Source organism: Papilio polytes, unplaced genomic scaffold (genome assembly GCF_000836215.1).
Source record: "Papilio polytes unplaced genomic scaffold, Ppol_1.0 DF822845.1, whole genome shotgun sequence".
In the NCBI taxonomy this organism is placed as follows: Eukaryota; Metazoa; Arthropoda; class Insecta; order Lepidoptera; family Papilionidae; genus Papilio; species Papilio polytes.
In genome coordinates this window covers 3,297,366-3,324,210 of record NW_013526359.1, presented here as the reverse complement: position 1 = coordinate 3,324,210, position 26,845 = coordinate 3,297,366, and the positions used below count along the sequence as shown (strand labels likewise).

The following is a 26,845-nucleotide window of genomic DNA, read 5'->3' as shown; positions in this document are numbered from 1 at the left end:
TAAGAACGCTATTTGATTAATCGATTTATTCAAAGACCAAATTAAATACAAATTGCTTACTTAATTGTAAGAAGATACTATATTTATTAGTGCTAAAAATATAAACAAACATATAAGTTGCAAATAAACCTATGTTTTCCATACATAAAGAACATACACCATAAAACAAAACCAAACTGTTCTTTACTAAAGAACATAAGATGACTACAATTTAGAGGCACAGCACGAAAATTTGCGAGAAAGTATCATAACATCGACATTTGTATTTATCAGTGTACTCTATGCTGCGCAAAGATACTTTGTCAATGATGTTACATACACTTTCTCAGAAATTTTCGTGCTAAACCCTTAATCGGTAAATATTTTCGCTTAGGTACTAGGATGTCATATATCGAAAGATATTCGCGGTCTATCAGACATTCAAATTAGATATGAATTTAACGCTCTGAAACTACACGCTTATTATCTTCTCATTTCTGATATCCTAGTAACTAAAAAAAATCATTCTATAACAAATAAAGCAAATACAAAAAAAGCTTTGCCATTAACAAAAAAATGTCAAAATAACGAACTACTAGAAGAGTACAAAAACGTTACCTGTTAAGAGAACCTAGCACGAAAATTTTTAGAGAAAGTGCCGTATCGACACACAATTCTTATTAAATGCGTAACTAAGAAATTTCATACAAAAACGATATTTTTTTTATAAATATTTCGAACTATGCATAGTGTGACGATAAATTAAATTTAATTTGTAATATTCATAGCCATCCTGTTTTAGTTTGACGCTTGATAGTTTTGACTTCGTCAATTTTATTGATGGGTCGCAATGTCTTGTACCCTGGAGATGGTAACAGTTGCTCCGTGCTGGATGTTGAAGAGTGGCGCTTTGGCGAGGGAGGGGAGGCAGGGCACTGGAACGAGAAAGTAGAGTTCAAAAGTGTACGTATAACAATTGTGAATGTTATGAAACAAACAAATTATCCGCGTTTTTTTATAGTCTAAGGTAATAAACGGCCACCGGAATTCGCCAAAATACAAAAGCTCATAGACATCCTCATCTGTACTAATTTATAACAATATACTAGCTGTTTCCGTGCGGCTTTATTCGCATGGAATTATGAAAATTTTATTTTATTGTTTACATTTGTGAAATTATCAATAGAAAATGTCAAAATGACATGACATGACAAACCTTAGCAAACTTGCTTCCTTGATGTTGGTAGCAACTTATGTTCTCTTTCCCACATTAGGTTTTTAATCCAAAATATTTACCCCCTAAGTTTGATAACCTGAAAATATATAGCCTAAAGCGTGCCGTAAGTGTACGGCTTTTTAATAAAAAAAGAATTATTCAAAAATATGCTGTAATTGCTGACATCTTAGGCAACAAAGAAGCGAAGCCGCGAATAACAGCTAGTCTATACTGATATTACAAAGAGGAAAGATTTGTATTTTAGTATGGATTAAGATAACTCAAAAACTACTGGGCTGATTTTAAAAATTTTTTCACCATTAGAAAGGTAATTTATCTTTAACATATTGTGAAAATAACTTGTAGTCGAACTATAACTTACAGTTTTAATGACGTCATGATCTGGTGAAGGTCGCGGTGACATTGGACGAGGAGGTGCAGGTTTGTCCGTCGCTTTCTTCTTGGGCGTTGGGGGCACCACTGGTCTGATTGACGGGGAACTTGGTGCTATTTCCAATGACGGTGGTATTGGAGTCTTAAAAAATACAATATATTAAGTACGAGTTGTTGCTAGAAACTGTCTCCGCGTGAAATTTAAAAAAAAATGATTAAAAAATATTGCCTACGTTAATCACAGATTAGCTTTCTAACGGTAAAAGAATATTTGGAATCTGCCCAGTAGTTTTTGAGTTATTTCAATACATACAAAAATACAAATCTTTTCTCTTTATAATATTGATATAGATATATAAAAAAAAAGATAAAAGAACTTGAATAGAGCTGACATTACATTTAATTTAGAAAATGCATTTATTTTTTAGAATCTCATAAACATGAAGCTTCGTAACGAATTATCAAATTATGGAATATTTGATTATAAAATTACATTTATTTAACGTTACCTTAGGTTTGTTGGGCGGCGGTGGCAGAGCGCCCTCTGCCGGTTTTATCTCGAGCGCCACCGGTCTTGCGATCGCCAGAGAAGGCATCTCTTTGACTTCCAAATCGGTCTGTAAAAGCACAACTTATTTAAACAAAATAGTCACTTTCATCCTGTTTACACCTCTGTAGTCCTTAAGTTTTTAAATCAGACCTAGCACGAAAATTTTCGAGAAAGTTCAACCGTAAACTTGTATAAGATTTGTTGGTATACTTTGAAGTCGAAAACTGATACACATAGATGTGTTTTTATCGATAACGTAAATTTTCGTGCTAACCTCCAGTTTTAAAAAAAAAAGTTGGCGATCTTTCGAAATTTAGTAATATATAAAAAAGTGTTAACAGAATTCATAAGACAAACAAACCTGATGATTAGGTGATTTCGGTGCGTCGGGCGCTTTTTTCTTTGCGACTTTCAAAGTATCTTCGGAAGTTAGAGACATCTCGTTTCTTAAATCCGATTCTACAATATAACAATTTAGTAATTTACATCTAGATTTTCATTTATTTTACAAAGAATAACAGCTTGGCCACTTCAGTTAATCGTAATCTTCTAATGGCAAAATAATTTTTAAATTTGGTATAGGTGTTTTTGAATCGTCACATAAAAAATACAAAGATTTCTTCTTAATAACTAATATAAGCATTCGCGGCTTTGCCAACTGAATAAAAAAGTACGCCTAAGTGTTCTTCCAAACAACATCTATGCCAAATTTCAACAACATCCGTTCAGCAGTTTAGGTTACAAACTCTAACAAACATCCATCTAAACTTTCGCATTTTTATTACTAACATTAGCATCGGTGTAGTAATACCAAGATTGCATAATAATGCCTTACCTTGCAAAGGTTTTACAATCTCCAAATCGCACCGAGGAGGAGCAGGAGACCCAGCTCTTGGCAACGGACTCAAAGCTACAGGATTAGGTGATGTGGCTCGTGACACCTGGTTAAATCATACTAATATTATAAATACGATAGTTTAGATGGATGAATGTTTGTTAGAGTTTGTAGCCTAAACGTCTGAACGGATTTAGATGAAATTTTGCATAGACATAGAAGATAGTCTGGAGGAACACAAAGGGTACTTAGTTTTTTTTTTTTAATTCAAAGCAGACGAAGTCGCGGGCGAAAGCTAGTAATGTTATGAAACTAGCTGTTGCCCGCGACTTTATCCACGCAATATTGAGATAAAAAGGAACCCTATAATATGCCAGTCTATGTCAGCTACCCTTCAGTGAACGTCCGGTCGAAATCGGTCCAGCCGTTTCGGAAAGAGGTTAGAAGAAAACATAAGCGTTTCAAATACATTTTATACCGTGGTGATGATATCCACGATGTCAATATATCAATCAAAATATAATACAGATATAATACAGATTTCTCAAACCTTTTAACCAAGCTAAATTCCAGAACAATCGTTTACAAATGGAATTACAAAATTTAACAAATTGGTGGTGAATTAAACACTTACTTTAGTAGGAGGAATTAAAACTTGCATTATAGGAGATACAGCCCGACTCGGTGCTATGCTGGGGCTTAGAAATTCTGCGGCCGTACCATCACCTGGGAAAGAAAAAAGAACTATGTCAACATACAAATATAGATCAAATTATCACCTCAAGACTGACTGAAGCAGTAAGTACTCAAACTAGTGTTGACTAGGTGTCAATAAACCAAAGTTTAAGTAGCCCATGTGTTCCTAACTATATACTATACCTATGCCAAATTTCATCGAGTATCGTTCAACCGGTTAGGAGATATTCTAACAAGCATACATCCAAACATACCAAAATTTGCATTTATAATATTTGTAAGAATACAAAGTGAAATGTATGAGTGTACGATTTTGAAGTAATTTAGACAATTTTTATTTCTTAATATTTTACCTACCAGTATTTTAATTTTTGCCTTTCAGTGGAATAAATACATCACTTACCATGACCTTTCCATGGAGACTTAGATTCTGGTTGTCCTATCTCAGTTGATATATCCTTGATCAGCTCCAGTAAGGTATGTCCGGGTGGAAGAGGCATCTCTATAGGAGATGGTACACGAGAACCTTCTGTAGAAAAAATGAAATCAAACAAAGTAAGAGATTTCAAATCGTGTAAATTATTAATTAACTAGCTTTAGACCGCGACTACTTCCACGTGGGATTTAAAAAAGTAAGTAGCTTACGTATTCTTCCAGGCTATGTTCTACAACTATGCCAAATTTATTAAGATCCGTTCAGCCGTTTAGGCTACTAACTCTCACAAACATCGAACCATCTACACTTTCGCATTTATAATATTAGTAAGATTTGTTAGCTTTATTTTTCGATCAGCTGTGTTTTAAAATCATTATCAAATACCTGGTAAAGGAGATCGCATAACAAGTTTCCTCGCTTCATCCATCGCTTTCTGAAGATTTTGTTGATTCTTGAACGACTCTCTGGTTCGACAGCGACCGATTTGAGTTCTGCGTAAATTACAAATACTTCTATAAGTACTTCTCCTTGAATTCCAAATTAACAATTTTACCGATAAAAATGACCAAAATGGCCATTTATAGTATTAATCTGAAATAAGCAATGTTTCTCTCGTAGATTCTAAAGTAAGAAGGTACACAAAAACTTACGAAATCCCAGCACCAGCTAAAGTTCTGTCCCACATAGCGGTACTGGTCGAAGCGACCGCCATCTTAGCTATTCTCCTGAACCTGGACAATGCGGTCTCATGCTCCGGCCTCTCTTCATCATCCACAGGAGCCACTGGTGCTACTTGGAAGTCCTTCATTAACCGACGTTCCCAGATCTTCATACGTTTTGCTAAAACCGCTAAAATCACCAACAAAAAAGTAAAGATTTAGATCTCTATCCTAAACGACTAGCAGACTATTTCTTTATATAAGAACCTTTTTTAGTTAATTCGTAAAAATACGCTTAATAAGAGAACCATTCATCTGTACTTACTCTTTTCTTTCCTATCAGTAAATGAAACATCCATTCCATTCTTCTCAAAGACCTCCAGCAGTTCATATCTCAATGATGAGACGTCTCCCTTTAACTCATTGATATCATCTTCTGTGACGGGATCATCGTCCATTCTTCTATGCATTGCAGATATATAGCGCCAGACCACAGCTCGCATTACCGCTGTATACCGCACATCTAGTTCTTTCTCCTTCTGTTCCTATTGAAATTTATGAAATAGGTTATACTGTTACAGAACCATGTAGGACTTTCTATTTCGTGTTTCCATTACAAGGCAAATCTTTAAAAAATACATTGTAGAATGACTTACTTTCATCTTCAAACTCCTCATCTTGTCCTTCTTCCTAAGCCCGAATAGTTTGCAGAACAGTTTTGGAGTGGGGAAAATATTAAATGGAGGTGGAAGAGTCGCACCCTCTTCAAAGTAACTCATCCATAAACGTGTGCGTGCAAACTTCCATTCAACGTCAGAATGTTCCTAAGTACAAGAGAAATTATTAACCGACAAATTAAAATATACAGAAGAAAAGGCACAAATTAACGGAATGCCACTTGAACACAAGTTAGAGAATTTACACGTGGACATGGAATAACCAGAATGTAAAAAAAGTAACTTAAGTCTTACATTGGTTGTAGCATGTTAGAAGGCTTCTATTAGTAGTAATGATCCAATTAAGGCGTTAGTAACATGGACACCAAAAACTCGATAACATTATGGACAAATTTCCAATTTTTTTTTAATTCCGCATGAAGGCAGTCTTTTTTAATCTCAACCAAGACACAGCGAAGTAACAAACATAATTGAATAGTAAACTAATCGAGCGACTCACATCAATCATTGCATAAGAGTTGGACATCATAGCAATAAGGAGATTCAACAACACGATGACATTGATGACGGAGTACGATCCGAACATTAACAGACCCCAGAACCTGGTGTAACTCTTGATACCCGCTAGCTCAAAGTTCTCCAAACCAACCATACCGAAAGACGCCCAGAACAGAGACTGAGATGCTTCGAAGACACTGCAAATATAAAAAATACGTCAGCTAAAAGAAACATTGATCTTAAAAATAATGAATGTAAAAAACAAATGACCATATTACCAGAAATGGATATGAGGAATGTCGGTTCTTCACTTGACCGTAAACGTTCAATTTTGTAGGTAATACACAATTATCTCTAAAATTGCAATTGTAAAGCAAACGAACGCATATTTTATAATATTTATTTTAAATATACACACTATTAAACTTAAAAAAACTCAACTAAAATAATTCCTACAAAAAAAAACATTGTACCAACTGCTACATAAAGTAAACTATTCTAAACAAACATAGTAATAAATTAATAGGCATGATAATCCATAGTGGCTCGTAAGGTCATGCAATCGACTTCATCAATCTTCAACGTGTTCATCTTTACATTTATATCCTCTTCTAATTGGAGTTGCGTCTGCAATAAGTAACGAAGTGAAGCAGTCGCTTCTTGCAGCATTTGCTGGAGTTGTCCAACACTGTACCTCAACATTTCACATTCATAAAACAATGACTGACCCGGAGGATCTCTGACTAACTCTGCACTAATCCTCTGAGCACGTCTACCAAGTCTCGTATGTGCTAACCCAACATTCCCTTCTTTATCAGATAGAGCTTTTTGCAATTGCAATATGTTGTGTTGCATCTTTGATATCTTTTCAGTTGTCTCTCTGTGCATATCTTCGAGCTTCTCTTTAGCGATTTTCGTTTGCTTTATACGCTCATTGAATTCGTGGTTACATTTATTGAAAGCCGTCCAGAGATCGTCGATCACTTGATTTAATAATGTATCAATGAAAACTCTTATCGGTCTCGCACTGGTTACTTCTCGTGCTGCCTGTTGAATATTTTTATTCGACACCGCATTATATTCTTCTGCTGATATGCTAGCAGGATCTAAATTCGCATATCCTTCATAAACTGAGAGACATAAATCAGTTGGCTTCAACGATAAAGAGCCTGTATCAGAATCTATTGCTCCTTGTTTGTATTGTAGATCGCGGTCAAGAAGATATCGGGTGGACCTCAAGCGTCGCATTTGTTCATTCAGTTGTTCCAGAGTTCGTTTCAGTAAACTCTGTCCGCCAAGAATAGCTGTTATTTCTTGTTGCAAGGCATGTTCTACATCATCTACGACTAAATCTATGCCGATCCTACCATCTCTTAGTACGAGACATTTACGACAGATTGTTAAAGCATTGATTTGCAAGGAAGCTAAGCAGTCTTGGAGCCTCGTCTTGTACATGCTCAGGGCTTCCAGTTCCAAGCATATTTCCTTTCTTTGTATTTCGAGTTCCTTTTTTATGAATTCGACGTCACCGATTCTTTCTTCGATTCGCCTGTCTGTAGTCGCCTTCATGATGGCGGCTCTCTCGGCGGTTTCCTCTCGGATCCTCTCTGACTCGCCAATAATCCTGTCCGCCAACTGTTGCTGATCTTCTGTGTTCCTGCAGCGTTGCTCGTTGCTCATCCTCCATTCTTCTAGAGTGAATTTAGCGCTGCGGGGTGGCATACACACAATGTTTTGTTCAGCCAGCCTCGTTATGGCGACAGGCGCGCCGATATAATGGCGTACTCCAAATTGAGTATCAGTCATTGTGATAAAGTCTAAACGCAAAAATGTCTACAAAAGATATTCAAGTGTGAAATGTGATTGAGTTGTCTAAAATCGACAAAACTTTATTTGTTACTATGGAAACCAACGGTACTTGCGCAAAGACGTGACAGTTCGATGAAAATAATAAAATTGATTATTTATAGCCTCATTGCAAAATGATGGAAGAAAAGAAAAGAGTTTTAATGCTTATGATAAAAATGTAAAAAATATTTTAACTAACAGTATTCTTAGGAAATAAAGTAAGACGTAAATGATTTTAATCTCACGACCTTACGTTACCCAATAGGATTTGTACTCTTGAAAAAACAAATAAAACAAACCTTTTACTTAAATCATCTAGCATCTACAGCAGGACTCACTTCCCGAAACTCCTCCACTTCATACAGGAGTCCCCCGCATTGTCCCAGTCCGGGAGACCGCCGGGAAGCACGTAACATTTCCGTTTCTCCAGCTCAGCGAAATACCATAATAGTTGATTCAGACCTATATTAGACATCAAAATTAATTTACACTCGAAGACCAATTCAGTTTGGGTTACTTTTCCTCATACTCCATTCATAACATTAATTAAATTTCTTTAGTTAAAAAAGTAATATATTATAAAAGAATAGGAATAGAGATCAAGGCCGCAGTACACGGACTACTTCAAGCAGTTTGTACCGACGATCCTACCGATGTTAGTAATTAAATAGTTAATGTTCGATACAAAATCTGCAGATTGTAGTCAAAAAGTGCTGCCAGTCGCACACCGAGGACTTAAAACTGTTACAACCGACATGAAAACATCCATGTATAAGAAATCAAACTTACCACACGCAAAGGCAAAGAGCACAAGACTGTAGATAAAGAAGAACTTAACGATGTCTATGACCATCCGCCCGAGGGAGATCTGCAGCGGCCCCAGGTGAGGATTGATGGAGAACAAGTGGACCAGCTTCAATGCACTAAAATTTAAAGCATTACTTTATACATTAAACGTCCAAGTGGCACTAGGAGTTGTTCTTTAGTTGCTAAAGAAGACTACTAATAGGCAAAATACAGAAGGCAGAGCACTCAATGACACAAATTAGTGGCGGATAAACTTGATTCAGCTGTCCATAAAATTGTATCTGAAACATTCAATTTAGACAGAAGGCCTATTTACATGGTGGAAGTTTCTTGCTTTGAGTAGCCTAAGCTACTTTCAGACTACACAAAGTAATTATTCAATTATATTATGCAACGGTCATGAAACTTGCATGGTGTAAATGGGCCTTAATAAACGCTAACTTGGACCAATTGATTTAGAAATTCATAAGAATGCTCTGTTTTAATAAAATATTGGGCAATAAATAGACGCAAATAAATGATAACGACTAGGAAACTTTATCAACAGAATGAAATAGGTCAAGGCCAATATTTTGTAAAATACCAACTTTTTGTTAATACAAACCTAAAAATATTCGCTGCGGCAAACAATCCTTCAGCTATCAATTGTGGATCGTAAGCGTCCCAATGTTCTCTCGGTATGAACTTAGTCTGTGGGTCTCTTTCTATTTCTGCGGTCTGCTGGAAGTATGCTACTGTTCGTAGCAACGCTACGGCGACATAGAGTGAGTTTCGAGTGAAATCTATGAAGTTCCACATATTCCTAAGATAAGAACGAATACCTTCCACGTAGATCTCTTGTGTTTCTTCCCAGATAAATCCTGTACATCAACCAGAAAAGGAAATTAAGAATTTAAAGATATACAGTTTAAAGCCTAAAATGGCTGAACATCTATGAATGTATTTACAAACTATTCAATCAATAAAGGTCCTCATGTAGTGAATTTCCGTGATAACTAATTTAGAATCTAATTTACGTTTAGAAACTTTTTTTGATCTTACCTAAAACGTATATAAACACAAGGATCTCAAGAAATGATGGCGCATTTCCTCTTTGCTTCAGCATTTCTTTCTCCAGATCCTTTACCAGTTGCTCTGACCCAAACACTTGTAATAATTGCACTTCTGCTCTTTGCGACACCAGGATGAGTATCACTGTATGAAAAAAATAGAGATATTACTAACCTAAAATTCATAAATTGTGGTTACATTGAATTGTTACTCTATGATATAAAAAATAAGAATCTCATTAAAGAAACATGGCAATATTTGTGCGGTGGTAAATAATAGCAAGGAAAAGTACAAATTTGACTATCACAAGTTGCCGTTACAAGCAAACTGAACTCCTCATTGATAAAACAGAACCGTATAACCACATTTTGTAACAGAAAACAATTTTAAGATTCGCTTGTAATAAAATTCATTCATCACCAGCTCACTATACGTCCCCACCGAGGGGCTCGGAGCCTACCCTAAGTAAGGGATGACTAGGCCTGTAATAAAATACTTACAAAGAAAAAATAAATAACTTGATGCATGTATCAAGAACTTCATGAAAGGTTTCCTCATTAACTTTCCAGTCTCGCTGTTGGGGGCGATCATATACAGCGAGCAGTAGAAGGGGAAGAGGAAAGCGACGCGGAATATAATCATGATCTTCTCCAACGCCGACTTGCGACGGAAACCCGGTACACCATCGTACCAGATAGAAGCCAGCAGTTGTTGGATGTTCGGATGAGCTACGAACTGAAAAAAAAGATAATTATGTACTCTATAAATGCATTAAAGACAAAAGATTATTATTATTAGATTATTAATTTACGCCTAGAATTACAATAATTTAAAAATAAACTTACCTTCTTTTGCTTAAAATCAATTGCCAATTCCAGTCTGGCTAACTTCATGTGCTCTCCATCATTGAAGGGTGTCCCTTCTGGATCGTGGTTGAGAATGATGGCCAGCTCCTGAGAGCTGCGTGACTGATGCAGCAGGTCTACAGCGAACTTCTGCGCTTGACGACGCAGTTCAAGGTATTCTGCTTTACTTTCCTTATAAACATGAAAAAGAAAGAATTAAACATAAATTAAAACATGAGTGTAAATGGTGAAAATAGGGACTTATCAATAAAGAATATGAAGTTACCTTTACTTATGTAGCAAACCTACTTCATACCTGTTCAGCAAACGCCAAGTTTCTTAATTCCCACGACAATTCAAAAGCGGTAAGTATAGGATCAGTAGAAGACAGTGCGATGAGCGAGGGTGAAGCAAGCGCTCGGTACTCGTTGAGTCGGGCTAACGAGTGTCTTAAAGAATCCTCAGTCGAATCACGGATACAGTCGTCGCAACCGCATCTGAATAAAAGATAATAAAAAGAACTTAGAAGAGCGGGAGCACAAATTTGACAGAACCATCATACAATTGCGGTGGGATTATCGATTGTCGATTGTTTCGCAATCCATTCAACTGTTTAGTTGCACAACTAAAAATCGAGTAGTGTACGCACCTCCAAGCTCATAGGAATCAAAGCGAGACTAAACAGACGGTCTTATCGTCTTCTACCAACAAGAATATTTGATTTACCTTCCATCTTTATCCACCCTTAAGTCTTACAGCTGATCTTATTACTGTCATTACTAGTTCTCTAACTTCAGTTTACTAGTTTACCTGATGTCATGAGGGTCGGGCAGCGTGGCGCCTCGGTCCAGCAGCAGTTTAATGATTTCATAATTATTCTTGTGGGCGGCCAGTATTAACGGGGTTATGTCGCGTGTGAACATCGCTGTATTCGGATCTACTTGCTGCCAACTCTGAACACGAAGAAGTTTTTTTTAATTTCATTTTAGTCCCTTTCCCTTTTCATCTTTTTCTTAAGAGGATGGGAATGAAAAGTGGATTTGACGGTGGAGGAGATGCATAGGAAGGGGAAATATCCTCGTTATGTGCGTCTCCTCCTCCGTCAATTAAAATTAGGCAACGCATCTACCATTGCAAATGTTAATAGGCAGCGATCGCTTTCTATTTCGTCGATGGATAAAGGTGGCCGCTCGCTCGTTTGCCACTTTATAATGCATATAAAATAAAATTATGTACTTCAATTGTCAAATAAATAACATCTGTAAAAGTTTGCTTACATAAGGCTCTCCAACTTTATGTATAAGTTCCTCATGTTCTAGTAATAATTCAACAGCCTCCACAAACTCAGCATTGATAGCTTGAAGCAGTGCATCCTTCGTGTGAACACCCATCACTATCAAGAGTTCCACCATCTCCAGATTCTCTCCATCTATAGCGAGAGTTAATGCGCCTCTCCCTAAAGCGTCTACACAGTTCATATCCACGTTATTACGACGGTGTGCTTTTTGCAATATTCTAGAAACATAGAGATTCAAATTAGTTATAGAGTGGACATTGCGAGAAAAAAATGGCATTTGAAATTTGATCTTTTCATAGTATACCTTTAGGTATATTTAGTTCTTTCTATTCAGTAATTTTGTATAACTAACCTTCTAACATTAGCCATATCTCCACGTTCAACTGCTAACAGATACTTCTTCTCTTCCAATGTGAGAGATTTTGGTAGAACTGGCAACTCCATTGGTCGTTTCACACGTTCTGAATCCGGGTCACCCTAGAATAGTGTCGTCATTTGTTTCAGAAGAGGAATTAAAGTTTCCTTTCAATGTGTAATCCAAATTTTATTGTAATATGATACTACGAACAAATTGTTTTAAAAACAAAAGTGACTTTGTATTCCAGACTTTGCTCCACATCTATGCCATTCATCAAGATACGTTCAGTAGTTTAGGCTACGAGGTCTAACAAACATCCATCTGTCTAAACTTTTGCATTTATATTTGTAAGATAAGATTTTAAAAGGGAAATAGACATAAAGATTAACTTTGAAACAAATGGAATTAAAGATATTACGATTAGATACTTACGCTTTCTAAATCCCCTTTCTCTGTCATGGTTGTGGTCAATAAAAAACAATCGATATATGGAAAAATAGAATTCTGCTGTGGTGTGAAGTGGGTTGTGGTGTTCGCTGACTGCAAAAAAGGAACTGTGAAATTTTACTACTGACCATTTAAAGCATTTTAAGATTGACTAAACGTAATCATCTTCTCGTATCTTCGGGTAAGCTCCGAGCCCCTCAATGAGGACATATAAGCTGATGATAATGAAAGAATTATTTTTTAAAGTAATTCGTGCAACTAAACTATAATCTATTAATACTAGACTAGCTGTTGCTCGACTTCTTCCGCGTGGAATTAAAAAGAATATTAAAAAAACAGCCTGTATTACTCAGTGATACCAAAGCCTTTTAACGGTGAAAGAATTTTTAATATCGGCCTTGTAGTTTTTGAGTTGTTTCATACGAAAATACAAATGTTCCTCTTTATAATTTTAGAGTATTTTTAGGCGAAGGATTTATACGTTTTGAAGGGAAACCAGAGTAAGAGTATTTTTCTAAACTTTTATTTATAAAGTAATCCACATTAGAAGTTAAAGTCGGAGTTTTATATAACGAAATCTACATTATGTAAAGGTATAGATTAACTTTATAGCAAGGGATTTAACTGTATTAATTGATTTAACGAAGCAAACTTGTCGATAAATCTCGTGATGTAATTTTATGTTACTAAGTAAAGATCGAAAAACTCATCATTATCACCAGCACACTTTAAGTCCCCACCGAGGGGCTCGGAGTCTACCCTAAGTAAGAAGTGACTAGGCCATAGTCAACCACGTTGGTCCAGTGCGGGTTGGTTGACTTCACACTTATCTTTGAATTTCTTCACCAATATGTGCAGGTTGCATCACGATGTTTTCCTTCACCGTAAGAACTCGAACTCGAAAAACTTAGGGAAAACAATTTAAAGCCGTGTAAAAAGCACTAAGCTAGTTAAGATTAGAATTAAATACGCTTTTCACTCGTCGATTACAACAGTCAACATCAATTTTGGTAAATTAAAACACAGAAACCGGGTAGGAAATAAATGTCCCCGACTGTACAAGTCTTTACAAAGGACAGTACGTGAGTTCGGAAGCCGTATTTAGTCGCGGTAATCTGCAAGCGTCGACCCTAACCTAAATATGAAAAAAGTTCAATAACCAACTGTGTAATTCAATTGAAATGAAATTGGCTTAACTATAAGTATTCTTGTTACTAAGACTTTCTAATCTCCCCTACCGTATGCTACTGTATATACTGTACTATGTAGGGCGCGGGTTTTCATCCTCCAAATAACCCTACCGTCATCTCAGTCACTTCCTTCATCATGTCACCTTTCACGCAATCCTTTTCTTTCTATGTCTACCTCTACCGGTGTACCACACTCATAACTACTGTCCTCCTTGTTTAATACGATTCATGCTTATTAACATGCCCATACTATGCTAACTTTTTACTCCTAAGTTTTGACTGCCACTGGGGATACTCTCAAACTTCAAGTATTTTTTTTGTACAAAAAGGTGGCAAACGAGCAAGCGGTCATCTAAATCCGCCAAAATGGCGAAGCGACCGCTGCCCTTAGATAGTTGCCTTCTCTTAATCGACGGAGGAGGAGACGCACATAAAGACGACATTTCCCTTCCTATGCGTCTTCTCCACCGTCAAATGTACTTTCCCTTCCAATCCTTCTCTGATAACAAAAATGTGGGACGGGAAAGGGACTAAAATTGGGCCTTCGGCACCACACTCATCAGACGAAACGCGGAATTGCGTCCACTTCACTTCGGTTTTATTAAGGTACACATAAGCATATAACTTCATTTCATTAGTGAGATCTGATTTGATTATTTAGAATACGTTTTGGACTACAATTTTATCTACCTTGACGTCTATAGAAATTTGACTGAGACGAACACATTTTTGGAAACGAAAGTTTTTACATTTATTAAAAAACTAGCTTTCGCCCGCAACTACGTCCACGTGATATAAAAAAATAAAACTAACTATGTGTTCTTACAGACTATCCTCTACATCTATGCCAAATTTCATCGAAATCCGTTCAGCCGTTTAGGCTACAAACTCTAACAAACATCCATCCATCCATCTAAACTTTCATATTTATAATATTAGTAAGAAGTAAAATGTTCAATAGTTAAAGAATGTTCCAGAATTATTTAGAATGCTTCTATACAATGGATGAATAATCTAAAATTTTAAACTACTTATCGCTCCTCTAGTAGTTTATTTATAAAAATTATGTGTACATAGTTATTTAAAAAAAAACATTACTTTTAACAATATGAAAAAGTGTTGAGTAATTTAATTTAAAATCAAGTACATAACTTACAATAACACCATAAACGTCAATATCGCAGAGAATTATCAGGTTTGTATTTTTTTTTCTTTTACGAATAAAATATGCAATTACTCACATACAAAGTAGCTTCAAAGGAAATTATTAATTATTTATACACAGTATATCAGCAAAAACATTATTTTTTTACCACGACCGAACACCACGGACAAAAACAATAAATTTTTGAGGTTATGTACAGTAATTTAAATGTAGGTAATTTAACAAAAACTTTATCGAAAATTGTTTACTTACAGGTAACGAACACTCAGGCTGGCTGGACGCCACTCCTGCGTCTTGTCCACCCCTCACTGCCTTTTATACTCACCCCCTACACCCCCCAGAAATCCAATTACTAAAGGTGGTTCCGAACGAAACTGGACAAAGCTGTAATTCGGACATTCGCTACAAATTAACTTATAGAAATTTAAAGGGCGAATTGAAAACATACGTAAAATTAGACACGACTTTTTATGTACACCTAATTGAGTTATTGTGATATTTTTAACTAACAACAATGTTTTGTGCTCTCAAGGCTGCTTGTTGAAAACTATATTTACTTCCAAGGCAAAACTTATGAAAGTTTGAGGTTATTAACGGTTTCGCTAAGTATAGTTTTTAAGATTAAACTGTTATTTATTTAGTTATTTCTCTTTTTAATTTCAGAAACAAATGACATTTTCTACTACCACTCTTAAATCTTAAATGTAAAAAGCTTGAGAATTCAATTTCAATAACATTTAAGTGTCACGAAGTTCAATATTTTCTTTTATATTTAGAGAAACCCTCGATGAGAGACTATCAATAATACTTTAGGAACTGGTTAGTGTTAACGTGATTTGAATGCTTGAAAACAGCTGTCAATAAATGGAGTGGCTGTTTGTAATATCAAAAGGAAATTTCCTGATTTCGGAAAGATGATGTATTTGCGTTGCTTATAACGAAAATCGCTTTTAAAAATGTTTGTCTGTCCGCAAGCCGCGTTTGTTCCGGGTAATCGGAAACGGCTGCACCGTTTTCGACCGGACTTTCACTGAACTGTAGCTGACATTGATGGGCATATTATAGGCTACTTTTTTTTAATTCCGCGTTGTCAAAATGGCGACTGGACTTTATGACAATAAACGCTGTTTCGAATACTTAGAGCGATTTCGTGGAATAAAATTCAGTCGGAACTAATAAAACGAAGCCGGAACTTTTAACTCATTTTACTGCACATTTTATAACTCGTGAACTGAAAACTTTATCAATGTCACTTTAACGGCCAATTTCATTATTTTTATTGCATAGTTATCGATTTATGCATGTAATTGGGTTTACTTCGATAAAATACATGAATTTTCCTCATCAAGTGTCGTCCTGTGTAAACCAAGATTGTTTTTATCTCTTTTGTTCTGTCAAAAAAAACTTAAATAGCTTATAGCTATTCAATTTAGATGTTATAGACTGAGATCCCAGACCTGGGGACATTTACATTCACAAGCTTAATTATGCGATTAGATAGTACTCGTTTAGTACCTAGAAAGAGATGGATGGATTGCGTGAAAGGTGACATGATCAAAAAGGGAGTGATGACTGAGATGACGTATGATAGAGTTATTTGGAGGACAAAAACCCGTTATGCCGACCCTACGGGAGTAGGATAAGGAGGATGAAGATGAGGAGATAGTACTCATTTTTACCATAACTGAAGACATTTAAGAAATAAATTAGATATAGAAAACATTTTTTCACTGGTAACTTCTTGGTATGGTAATCTTACTAATATTATAAATGCGAAAGTTTAGATGGATGGATGTTTGTTAGCGTTTGTAGCCTAAACGGCTGAACAGCTTCAACAGTGGTAGAGCCCGCTTTAACATCTTTGCACGAATGGGCCGGCTCGCCCGGTGTAATACCACGACCACACAGAAAACAGGCGTGAAGTGGAAGCAACTCCGCGTTTCGTCTGATGAGTATGGTGCCGGAGGCCTAATTTTAGTCCCTTTTCCTTTCCACCCTTTTCTTAAGAGGAAAGGATAGGAGGAAAAAGTGGATTGGACGGTGAAGGAGATGCATAGGAAGGGGAAATGTCCTCTTTATGTGCGTCTCCTCCTCCGTCAATTAGGGTAGGCAAGGCATCTACAATAGCGGATGTTTATGGGCAGCGGTCGCTTTCCATTTCGGTGGATTCAGGTCACGCTTGCTCGTTTGCAACCTCGTATTATAAAAAAAAAAAAACGGATCTCCATGAAATTTGGCACAGGTTTAGAGCATAGTCAGGAAGAACACATAGGCTACTTTTTATCCCTGGAATAGTTACGGTTCCCGTGGGATTAATTTAGTTTTTTAATGTTTACTCGATCATTCTGCAACGGTTCAACATATCTTATTAAAATTTGGCATAGATATAAAACAAAGTCTGGAGTACACATGGATAAGCTTCATCCCCAAGAAATGTCCGGTTCCCGAGGGATACTTAGCTTTTTGTATGTTTTCTAATACCACGCGTACGAAGTCGCGGGCAACAGCTCGTATCTCAATATTTTCACACGCCGAGACGCTTCTCAGCGATTGACACCAGATAGCGTTAGTGAGATACAAAAATGTTTCAAATGAAGTCTACTATGCTTGTCCTATATATTTTTTGAATCTGTAACCCAATGGCCATTATTTATTCTGTCTTTACGAACCGTACTCCAGAGTATAAAAATAAAATAACGTATTTCTATGTATATTTTAATTCCAACATATAACTGTACACATACAACTAACACAATAACTTGACTAGTGAATTTACAGACATGTCACAACATAGTATTGCTAGATGAAGCGATATCCTTACATGTATGATTTCTGTAAGATATGTATTTAAGGATATCTGTTCCGGTGATAGCAGTGGAGAAACACTCTTCAAGAGATTGTCAATGAGAGTGGTCGCGACCCTCAAGAAGGAGTAAACGATCCGGAGAGAGAGAGAGAGAGATAGGCAGGATAGCTAGTCACTGACCTATATAAATGGACAGGCTATAAACAATAATATTGTGGCATTTATTTGTCGCCAATTTTTGACCGACTTCCCAAAAAGAGGTACTCAAAAAGGATGGAAGAATCATGTTTTTTATGTGTGTTACGGCATAACTCCGCCCCTGATAAAACAATTATTTTTTGTTTAATTTTTGGAGTCATTACTCGAATAGTTGCGTTAGAACATTTTCTAACTAATAACGATAGACTATTAACAAAAGGTGCATTAAAATCTGAACTAATCAAAAGATTGTAAATTCAAAATAAATTTACATATATGGCTATACAACAAAGATCTTGTGATAGCTTTTTGACATTAATAGGCGGCGCTAGTGAGCTCTTTTTTTCAACTTACGCCTACCGGGACAGATATCCTTTTAGGTCTGTACCCTAACAAATTGTTTTACTTTTTTTTTGGATAAAACATATTTTTTTATCCAAAAAAAGGTAAAACAATTTCCTATTCACACTTCATATTTGGAACACATTTTTTTTATTTTTCAAATGTATTTTATTATTATACACACGTGCTGATACTATATTTAGACCTACCTTAAAGGTCGCCATATATTTTGACACGGAATATTGGTTTTACTAACGCATTCGGGTCTTCGTAATGGCATCCAACGTGTTAAGAAAGGTCTAAATACTAAAATATCTCACTAATATAATTTACCCAAGATTTACATTAATATTTACCTTGTTTATTTAAATTACTAAACCACACATAAGCTTATAACGGCAGAAATTTAAATAAAAAAAAAATGAAAAAGTAGTGAAATTTTCAACAGAGATGTCGATAAAATTTTACAATCGTTTCTCAGTTTCTAATTTAATTAGAAAAAATAATATAGACAAAACGATATTAAAATATTCACACTCTAAAACTAGTCTTAAAGGCACGGAATCGACGTTTTTGTTTCATTTTACCAAAAAAAAATTACAAAGCGGCAAATAGTAATTTCTACAATACAATACACAATATATTTTAATAATTCGTTGGTAATCTTCTAATATTTATATCAATTTTAAAAAGTAGATTAAACTCTATGCATCTTTTGTTCTATTAAAAAAATGTTATCGGGGACTTTTAAAAATAATACCATCCAGAAGTACAGAGGCAGAATTCTGATAATGCATTGTCTTTTGCAACATGTTTCTGTACGGATTATTTTTTTTATTTTGTAAACGTATTTAAATTTATAATCTCTGCCTATCCACCGCTGCTGGCATGCGGGTGATCTCAGGGTTCTCGCGGAAGACCAGCGCTGGGTGAATCATTGAGTAGCACCCAGCATTCAAAGCTGAGCGTAGACTCAATACGGTCAACATCACAATACTTATAATTTTTTATTTATTTTTTTTCCCTACTTAATTACTATGTCATATATGTTTTTCTTTTGTTATTTCTGGTTGTGTTTTTAAGGATTAAATGTTATTTTATTTATTTATTTATGATTAACTTAATATTTGTATCTAGAAACTTCTGTTACCTTCGTTCTAATTTTGTTTGATTAACCTCTCTGCGTTGTACCTTCTCTTTTACTCTCTCCCTCTTTACTATTCCCTTCTCTTTTATATTATCTCATCTAAATCCTTTTTAACTGGAATGGAACTCCGAATAACCATCGTATATATTCGGAACTGTACAATTTTTTTTTTCATTGTAAATACAGACCAATGAAATAATATTTTACACTCAGTTTTAATAAGGTAAAAAACAGTACATGTTGTGGAATTCTTAAATGACACTGAAAATTATATGGACTACTCTGAACTTTAAAAAGTCAGGGGTATCAAATCTTTTTCAATTTACTAAATCAATTATTTTTAATTTTAAATTAAAATAATAGACATGTTGTAATACTCACTATTTTTTTTTTTGCTTAGTAGACCAATAAATTACATTATTTAATTGTAGATACTGCTGAAATATGTTTTTAAAAACAGATTTTTGAAATTTAACTTCGATTTTATACCCCTGACATGAATGGTTGGCACACGTCCATTAGTTACTCTATTTGAAGTGTAATAAATCAAATAAATACAATTTTAACATACATTCCAATATAGAAATCAATAACATGAAACAGAAAGTATAAGAAACACTCGTAAATGCGTTTAAAATATTTAAAATAAAAGATTTCAAGAATAAAAATAACAATAAAATATGTAAAAATAATTGTAAAATTAAAATAATATATCTTTCAAAATAAATCTTCCAAAAATGAATAATAAAATAGAAAAAAATGTTTAGTGTAAATTAACAATAATAAAAAAATAATCCTCATTCCAATTTAGACATTTTCAATAAAAAAAATATTGCCATGTTAAAACTAGACACTCCTGAATTGCCACAGTCTAAAAAGTACAAAAAAAGTATCGTTGTTTTTTTTTAAAGAAATAAAATGAGATAGCAATTTGTATCAAGTTCCAAGGTAACTTAAAGAAACCACAATATACAAACAACTAATATCCTTTTTCACTTAGCAGCTAATCGCAAATCTGCACTCTTATAATTCTGTACAAGTTGTCATCAGTGGAAAAAAGGCTTACACCTGCATTTAGCTTCACGACTAGCCGTTAAGTGAAAAAAAATCTAAAATCACACGATACAGAGCTAATTTTTTCACCATCTTCAGGAACTTTTTTCGTCTACCCCCAAAATTCTAAACTTTACGACTTTCAAAGCCGTAATCCTATTTTATTTACATACATTTACAATGAAAACATCGTATTTTTCATTTAAGGTCTTCTTCCTCTTCCATATAAAGCAAATCCTCGTTCGTCATAAACTTATTATTTAGAAGTTGTTCCGCTGGTACAGTCTCCTGTAATGCCATAGTCAAATATCAATTCCGACCTAAAAACTACCAATTATCATATAATATTAATAGGACTTACGTTATTTGCAAAAAAAAACACAAAAAAAATCTTGAATTTACAAAAAAAGACAAAATTTTGAAAAATAAAAAAAAACCGTAGAGAGATTTTTTTATAATCATTTAAGAACAAACCATTACTGGAACGTCAAATTGAAATAATCTTTACCGTTTTTCTATTTTTTATTAGTTTTATTAAAAATATCCCATAATTCTATAACAATAGAAAATAAATAAAAACCATTGGACTCTGTAAACAATTTATTTGCATGCGAACACATAGTGAGTACAAAAACAAACCAAAGCCGGTTATAATGAAATCGCAAAAAACAATCAAAAACATGCAGCAACATGCAATTTACATAAGTATATAAATAAAAAAAACATTTATATTTAATTATAAAGCATATATAAGAAAGCTATACATAAACAGATAGCCATGTAAAATCACTGTTATGAATTTTGCTAATTTTTTTTTTTATTTTTTGTTTGCACAAAAATTTTGTTAAAAATTCACTTTCAATTTTTACTCTTTTTTTAAATAAATAGTATCTTTTTTCACAGTTCTACTATTAGAGGAATAATAGTAAAAAAATGTATTTAAAAAAAACAATCTTCAAGTTGAAAATAAGCCTAAATACATATTTTTGTAAACATTAATTTTTTTAATTCTTTAAAAAAAACTACAATCTCAATATGGCACTTTCGGTTTCATCGAATCTAAAATGTTAATTAAATATAGTCAATTTAAATTTAAATTTACTAAACAAAAAAATTAAATTACTAAAATATATTAACGATATACAGGAAAAAAGCCGATTGCACTAGAAATTTCAAACTTTTGTATTTCAAATCTATACAAAATTGCAACTAAATGACATCGAAATTAAGCATTGATACATCCATCTCTTTTAGTTAATTTGCAGAAAAAAGAGACAGCATGTGTCAATACAAATTTCAATGTAATAAACTCAAAATAATATTTAAAAGGGGTAGTAAAAAACATGAAATTTCATAGAAAAAGCCATTTTAAATTGTCTTAAGGCCAAATACAGAAACATTTTAATATGTAACAGGGTTTTTTAATAATAAAACCACAAAATCCAAACTGCATTAAAACTGACGTTCGTCAGATTGTAAGCGGAGCTTATGAAGTGTTTGTTTCAATATTTGGCCTATAGTGCAAACTTACATGGCCCGGAGCAAATAAAAACTAAAGTACACGGAATGCCTAAGGGTCTGTACACAGACGGGGACGTAAAGTAGAGCATATTATCGCAATTATTAAGGTTATTGAAACAAGGTTTAATTTTATTTTCGACGTGCAAAGTAAAATTGAACCTAGTTACAATCACATAAAACTTAAATTTTATGATAAAAAATCTGCTTTGCTCTACGCAGGTCAGTCTGAACGGACCCTAATAATGACAACAAGTAGAGTTGTATCTTGTTTTGCGTATGCATAAGCAATTTTTTTTTTAATAGAACGTTGCATTTTTTTTAATATAATAGCGATAACAGCGCCACTTAAGGGCCAAATAAGTTTGCAGGACTACATTCAATATTATGCTTTGAAATGAATAGTTTAAAAAGCATTTATAAAACAACACAAGCAGAATTTAAAAGCACATGCAAATTTTCACACAACACTGTGCAATCGGCTTCAATAAGTCTTTGGACGCACTATCACAGTTCACAGGGGAAATTGTATGGACAAATTAGGCCATAATCACACTATTAATGGACAAAAATAACAATAACGTAAAATTTACAGAGTTAAAATTAATATTTTTTAAAATAAGCGCCTGAAATTTTCAATCCGCAATATTTTTATAAAATGATTTTTCAAATTTTTTCTTTCTTTCTTATTTTTATTTAAAAGAAAAACTACTAAAATTACATTCATTTTTCATGCATTCGTTTTAATGATAAGCAATTTTGTATATGCATATTTTTCCAACTACCCCCAAAAAGTAATGAAATAGTGTGACTATAGTTTAATATAAATATGTTATTATTTAGTTAACAGAATCGTCGCGGCGACATCATCCAGACTTGGCTAGGCCGAGACGACTCGAAACAGGTATAAGCGGACTGCAAAATTATATTTATATTTACAAACATATTTTTTACTACATTTTCCCACTATTTTATATATATTTAAAACCAAATTACTATAGTTAAAAAAGCAAGGTATCAATCAACACATATACAATCACAAACACTAGAGGCATGTCCCACCAAATTGTAAATTATCTGATAACAATCAAATGTGTAAAATATGTTATGGAATTTGTTCCCTTATCTGACAGTCACGTCATTTTTAAGCTATCTGAGGCAGTATCAGCCAGTGGTGGGACAGGCCTTAAGTGGCTAATTTCTTAACCACTTAACCCGCAAGTGCGATAGAAACACAGATCTGTTTAATGGATAAGCAATTATTTGAAAATGACAGCTTAACACTTATTGACAGTTAAGTTATTATCAGAAAACTCTTCAACAACTTGCTCTTATACAGGGTCAGCACAGTTGTCCTTCCATACATTTCAATCAGCCGTCATCTGAATCCACTCCCTTCAAGCATATCCTCTTACATACAATCCATACATACATTCTTCGGTCTCCACTTTTTATAAAACTCACCACCACCAACTATAACCATCAGAAATAATCATCACCAGGTAACTCTATACATCCCCACTGGGGGGCTCCTATCCTATCTAAGTTAGGTGGTGATTGGGACATAGTTAACACCGATTTTAGAGATATCTTTGAATTTCTTAGATATGTGTTGTATAAAGATGTTTTCCTCCACCTTAAGAATGTCATATAACGTACATATCAAATTTAAAAATCACATTGGTACAGCGGGATTCGAACCCAAGACCTGTCGATTATAAGTCAAGTGCCTAACCCCTGAGCCACTGAGGCTCTTGATATAAACACTAAATATCCTATCCAGTGCCGGAGGTCCAATTTTAGTCCTTTTCCCGTACCACCTTTTTTTATAAGAAAAGGATTGGATGAAAAAGTGGGTGACGGTGGAGACGCATAGGAAGGGGAAATATCCTCTTTATGTGCGTCTCCTCCGTCACCTGCAATGGGCAATATGCATATGACGCCAAATTGTACCAAAAAAAAATTTAAGTATACATTATTACTATAAAAACAGTTCTGCAATGATTTTTTTTAAATATACAATGTGAGTTAGGGGCAAAATTAAATCATTAAAAAGTGTCTTTTTTTCAAATTCCCTCGCCAAGTTCTAAAACGCATACTATTGGTCGAGGCAAGTGGCTTATCTAATATGGCGTCGCTGTGTAGACAATACACAGTTCATTTACGTTAGTTTATATAGAAATACACTCTTTAAGTATTTTACTGTAAACACTATATGAAAACCAACTTTAACATAAAAAAATAATGAATAGAATTATTAAATATCACTTATTTGTACCAGGAATAATAAAAATGAATCGATTTTTGACTTTTTGACCTTGAGAAACTTTGTTGTGTTTAACGTCGAAGTGACATCTGAGCGTAAGTTATGAATGGAATAGACGATTGACGTCAATCGTCTCATGACAACTCCGGTCGCGTTTTAGTCGCTCGAAAATGGTCGTAATTTTATTTTATTATTTTTAACTCAATGGTTGAATATTTTGGCGTCAATTTTTTTTTGTGGTTATTTTATAACAAGTAGAATCGTTTAAAAAAAGAAAAAAAAATACATGCATATTCCCTATTGCGCCATATTAACTTAAGGTGGCCGCTTGTTCGTTTGGTACGTTATTGTATAACATCGTGTCCTATCAGTGTATGGGCAGAGAACTCACGATGGCATCTATCCTGGGGAAGGGGAGGAGACAGAGCAGCAGCACGGTCATGTTGTCGCAGCCGAGGCCGCCGGTGGCGCAGTTGGGCGCCAGGCAGCGCTGCATCAGCGCCTCGCACACCGCCGCCGGCGCCCAGCCGCTCAGCAGCCGCGCGCGGCAGAACGACAACACCTCCTGACACACGAACAAATAGACAAATCATCATTTAAAAATAAATTAAAAAAAAAAAACATTTTTAAAAACAAATAATATAGTTGATATTGAATGTTGAAAAAATGTAATTAATAAGAAATAAATTGGAAAACAAAAATACAACTGCAATACAAAGAAAGTATAATTGAAACAAAGATATTCAATATGGTTTCATGCGATACTAAACTTTTTTTTATTTTTTTTTGTTGTTAAAAGGTAACTGAAAGGGAAGGCATTGGCTCCTTAAACACAGGAATTCCTAGTTAAGGAGCCAAAGTAATATTGATCCTTCAATCAATGATTGACAATAAAGAATCTTTATTATTATTATTAAAAAAAAATTAGAACAAAAAAAATATAATTGAAAAATTAAGAATCGAAAATAATAAAAAAAAATATACTATTAAAAAACTCACATCATTTGACAGGACCTCCCAAATACCATCACATGCAATAACAATAAACTCCCAGTCTTCAGTCAATGGTCGTACAATCACATCTGGGTATGCTGAAATATGAAAAAAAATAAAAGTTTTAAATACTGTTCCATCAATATATACTTCTATACTAATAAAAAAAATTGTAAACACAGACTATTTTATGGAGTAAGATTTCAGCAACCATAGCATATCTTTAAATAATTCTTTCTTTAAAAAAAAAAATCCTATACTGACGCAACGCTATAGGCTTTATATTTTCACGCTATTAAAATAAAGGAGTAAATAAATTGGAAAAAAATCCTTCATGTGGGAAAGGGATCATAAAATACAAGCTGCCAACATTTAAGAAGCAAGGTTATTATGGAAACAGTCATTTTGACATTTACAATTGACAATTTGACAAATATACACAATAAAATAAATATATTATATAATTTCAAGAGGATAAAGAGGCACGGGAACAGCTAGTACATCATAAATTAGGCTAAAAAAATCTATTTTCTTCACAAAACTTACCAGTGACAACTTGTTCCTGAGCGGTCAATCTATAGTTCCTCTTGAAGACATAATCTCCGAGTGCTCTGGACAGAGCAAGGTTACCATTCACTCGGTTGAGCTGAACCCAGCCTCCACCAGCTGTGATCCTGCGGAGCTCCTCCTCGTTATTAGGCTTGTGGTCATATGATAATACCTCCACCTGAAAATATTAAAAAGAAGAAAGATTTGTATTTTTGTATGTATTGAAATAATTTTAAAACTACTGGCTCGATTTCAAACTTTCTTTCACCTTTATAAATTTACTATATCACTGAGTAACAGGCATCTTATTATTTTTTTTAATTTTATGGGAATAAAGGTGTACTAGTTAAAAAGTCAATGAACTGTGTTTTGCACATTCCGAGAAGAACACCCTACTTAACAAAACATATTCAACCGTCAAATACAAATGGACCCATAAACAGGAGTCAAATAAATTAAACTCAAAGATAGTTAAAAAATTAAACATAAATTACACTCTCTGTATTACAACAAAATATAGTTAAACTCTGTTAAGATTAACAGTGACAAAAGTTAAGTTTTGGTTTATTCCCAACCGTCACCCCGCTCTGTCCGCACGTTTGCGTCGAGGTGACGGTTGGTACTTATTTTATTTCATAACAGTTCTATCTGTCACCTTATTGGTGATATTGAGACTAAAAGGTGGGACGGATGAAACTTATTCTCACGTGAGGTCGACGGTTGGGAACAATCCCAAGTTTTAACACTTTGACTACTGCTGATTGATATTATAGACGTAAACATTTCACTATAAACATGTACCATATTACTATTGGTATAAGTAACTAGTATTTATTGCTAAAGAATGCATTTCATAAGCATAACATATTGTATATTAATATTTCTATAGTCATATGACTATAATCCGCGAACATAAGTCACAATATTAACAAGACATTCAATGCCCACCATACCGAATGGCTCGGCTCTCGTACCACTGATCATGCGGGGAGATCTGTCTACGACTTCGCCCTGTCATATGATCTGA

The 26,845-nt window shown here is 34.4% G+C and overlaps 3 protein-coding genes across 6 annotated transcripts in view; all 3 read right to left on the bottom strand.

Moving 5' to 3' along the window:
* Window positions 1–111: 111 nt before the first annotated feature.
* LOC106105614 (transient-receptor-potential-like protein) lies at window positions 112–15,522 on the bottom strand. Its single transcript, XM_013286034.1, has 24 exons — window positions 15,199–15,522; window positions 12,577–12,684; window positions 12,139–12,263; window positions 11,767–12,004; window positions 11,300–11,442; window positions 10,806–10,986; window positions 10,490–10,681; window positions 10,145–10,379; window positions 9,636–9,788; window positions 9,199–9,454; window positions 8,577–8,710; window positions 8,126–8,249; window positions 5,941–6,136; window positions 5,421–5,588; window positions 5,090–5,309; window positions 4,756–4,954; window positions 4,490–4,596; window positions 4,073–4,198; window positions 3,608–3,699; window positions 2,974–3,079; window positions 2,500–2,597; window positions 2,098–2,205; window positions 1,578–1,730; window positions 112–914 (listed from the first exon to the last, which is right to left on the bottom strand). Exons 2-24 carry the CDS (start codon window positions 12,601–12,603, stop codon window positions 762–764), a joined length of 3,534 nt encoding a protein of 1,177 aa, XP_013141488.1. The 5' UTR covers window positions 12,604–12,684; window positions 15,199–15,522; the 3' UTR covers window positions 112–761.
* LOC106105616 (tektin-1-like) lies at window positions 6,343–7,855 on the bottom strand. Its single transcript, XM_013286036.1, has one exon. The coding sequence runs from the start codon at window positions 7,743–7,745 to the stop codon at window positions 6,459–6,461; it is 1,287 nt and encodes a 428-aa protein (XP_013141490.1). The 5' UTR covers window positions 7,746–7,855; the 3' UTR covers window positions 6,343–6,458.
* Window positions 15,523–20,217: 4,695 nt separating the features above from the next.
* Window positions 20,218–26,845, bottom strand: part of LOC106105591 (probable protein phosphatase 2C T23F11.1) — a 12,324-nt gene continuing 5,696 nt past the window's right edge. For 2 of the 4 annotated variants that reach the window (XM_013285989.1, XM_013285992.1), the window contains exons 5-8: window positions 25,816–25,996; window positions 25,276–25,367; window positions 24,668–24,841; window positions 20,218–20,780 (exon numbers count right to left, since the gene is read on the bottom strand). In XM_013285989.1, coding sequence (XP_013141443.1) covers window positions 20,691–20,780; window positions 24,668–24,841; window positions 25,276–25,367; window positions 25,816–25,996 — 537 coding nt within the window. In that variant the 3' untranslated portion in view covers window positions 20,218–20,690. Of the gene's footprint in view, window positions 20,781–22,679; window positions 22,926–24,667; window positions 24,842–25,275; window positions 25,368–25,815; window positions 25,997–26,845 lie in introns of those variants that run through there. The other 2 variants (XM_013285991.1, XM_013285990.1) reach the window with 2 other exon arrangements.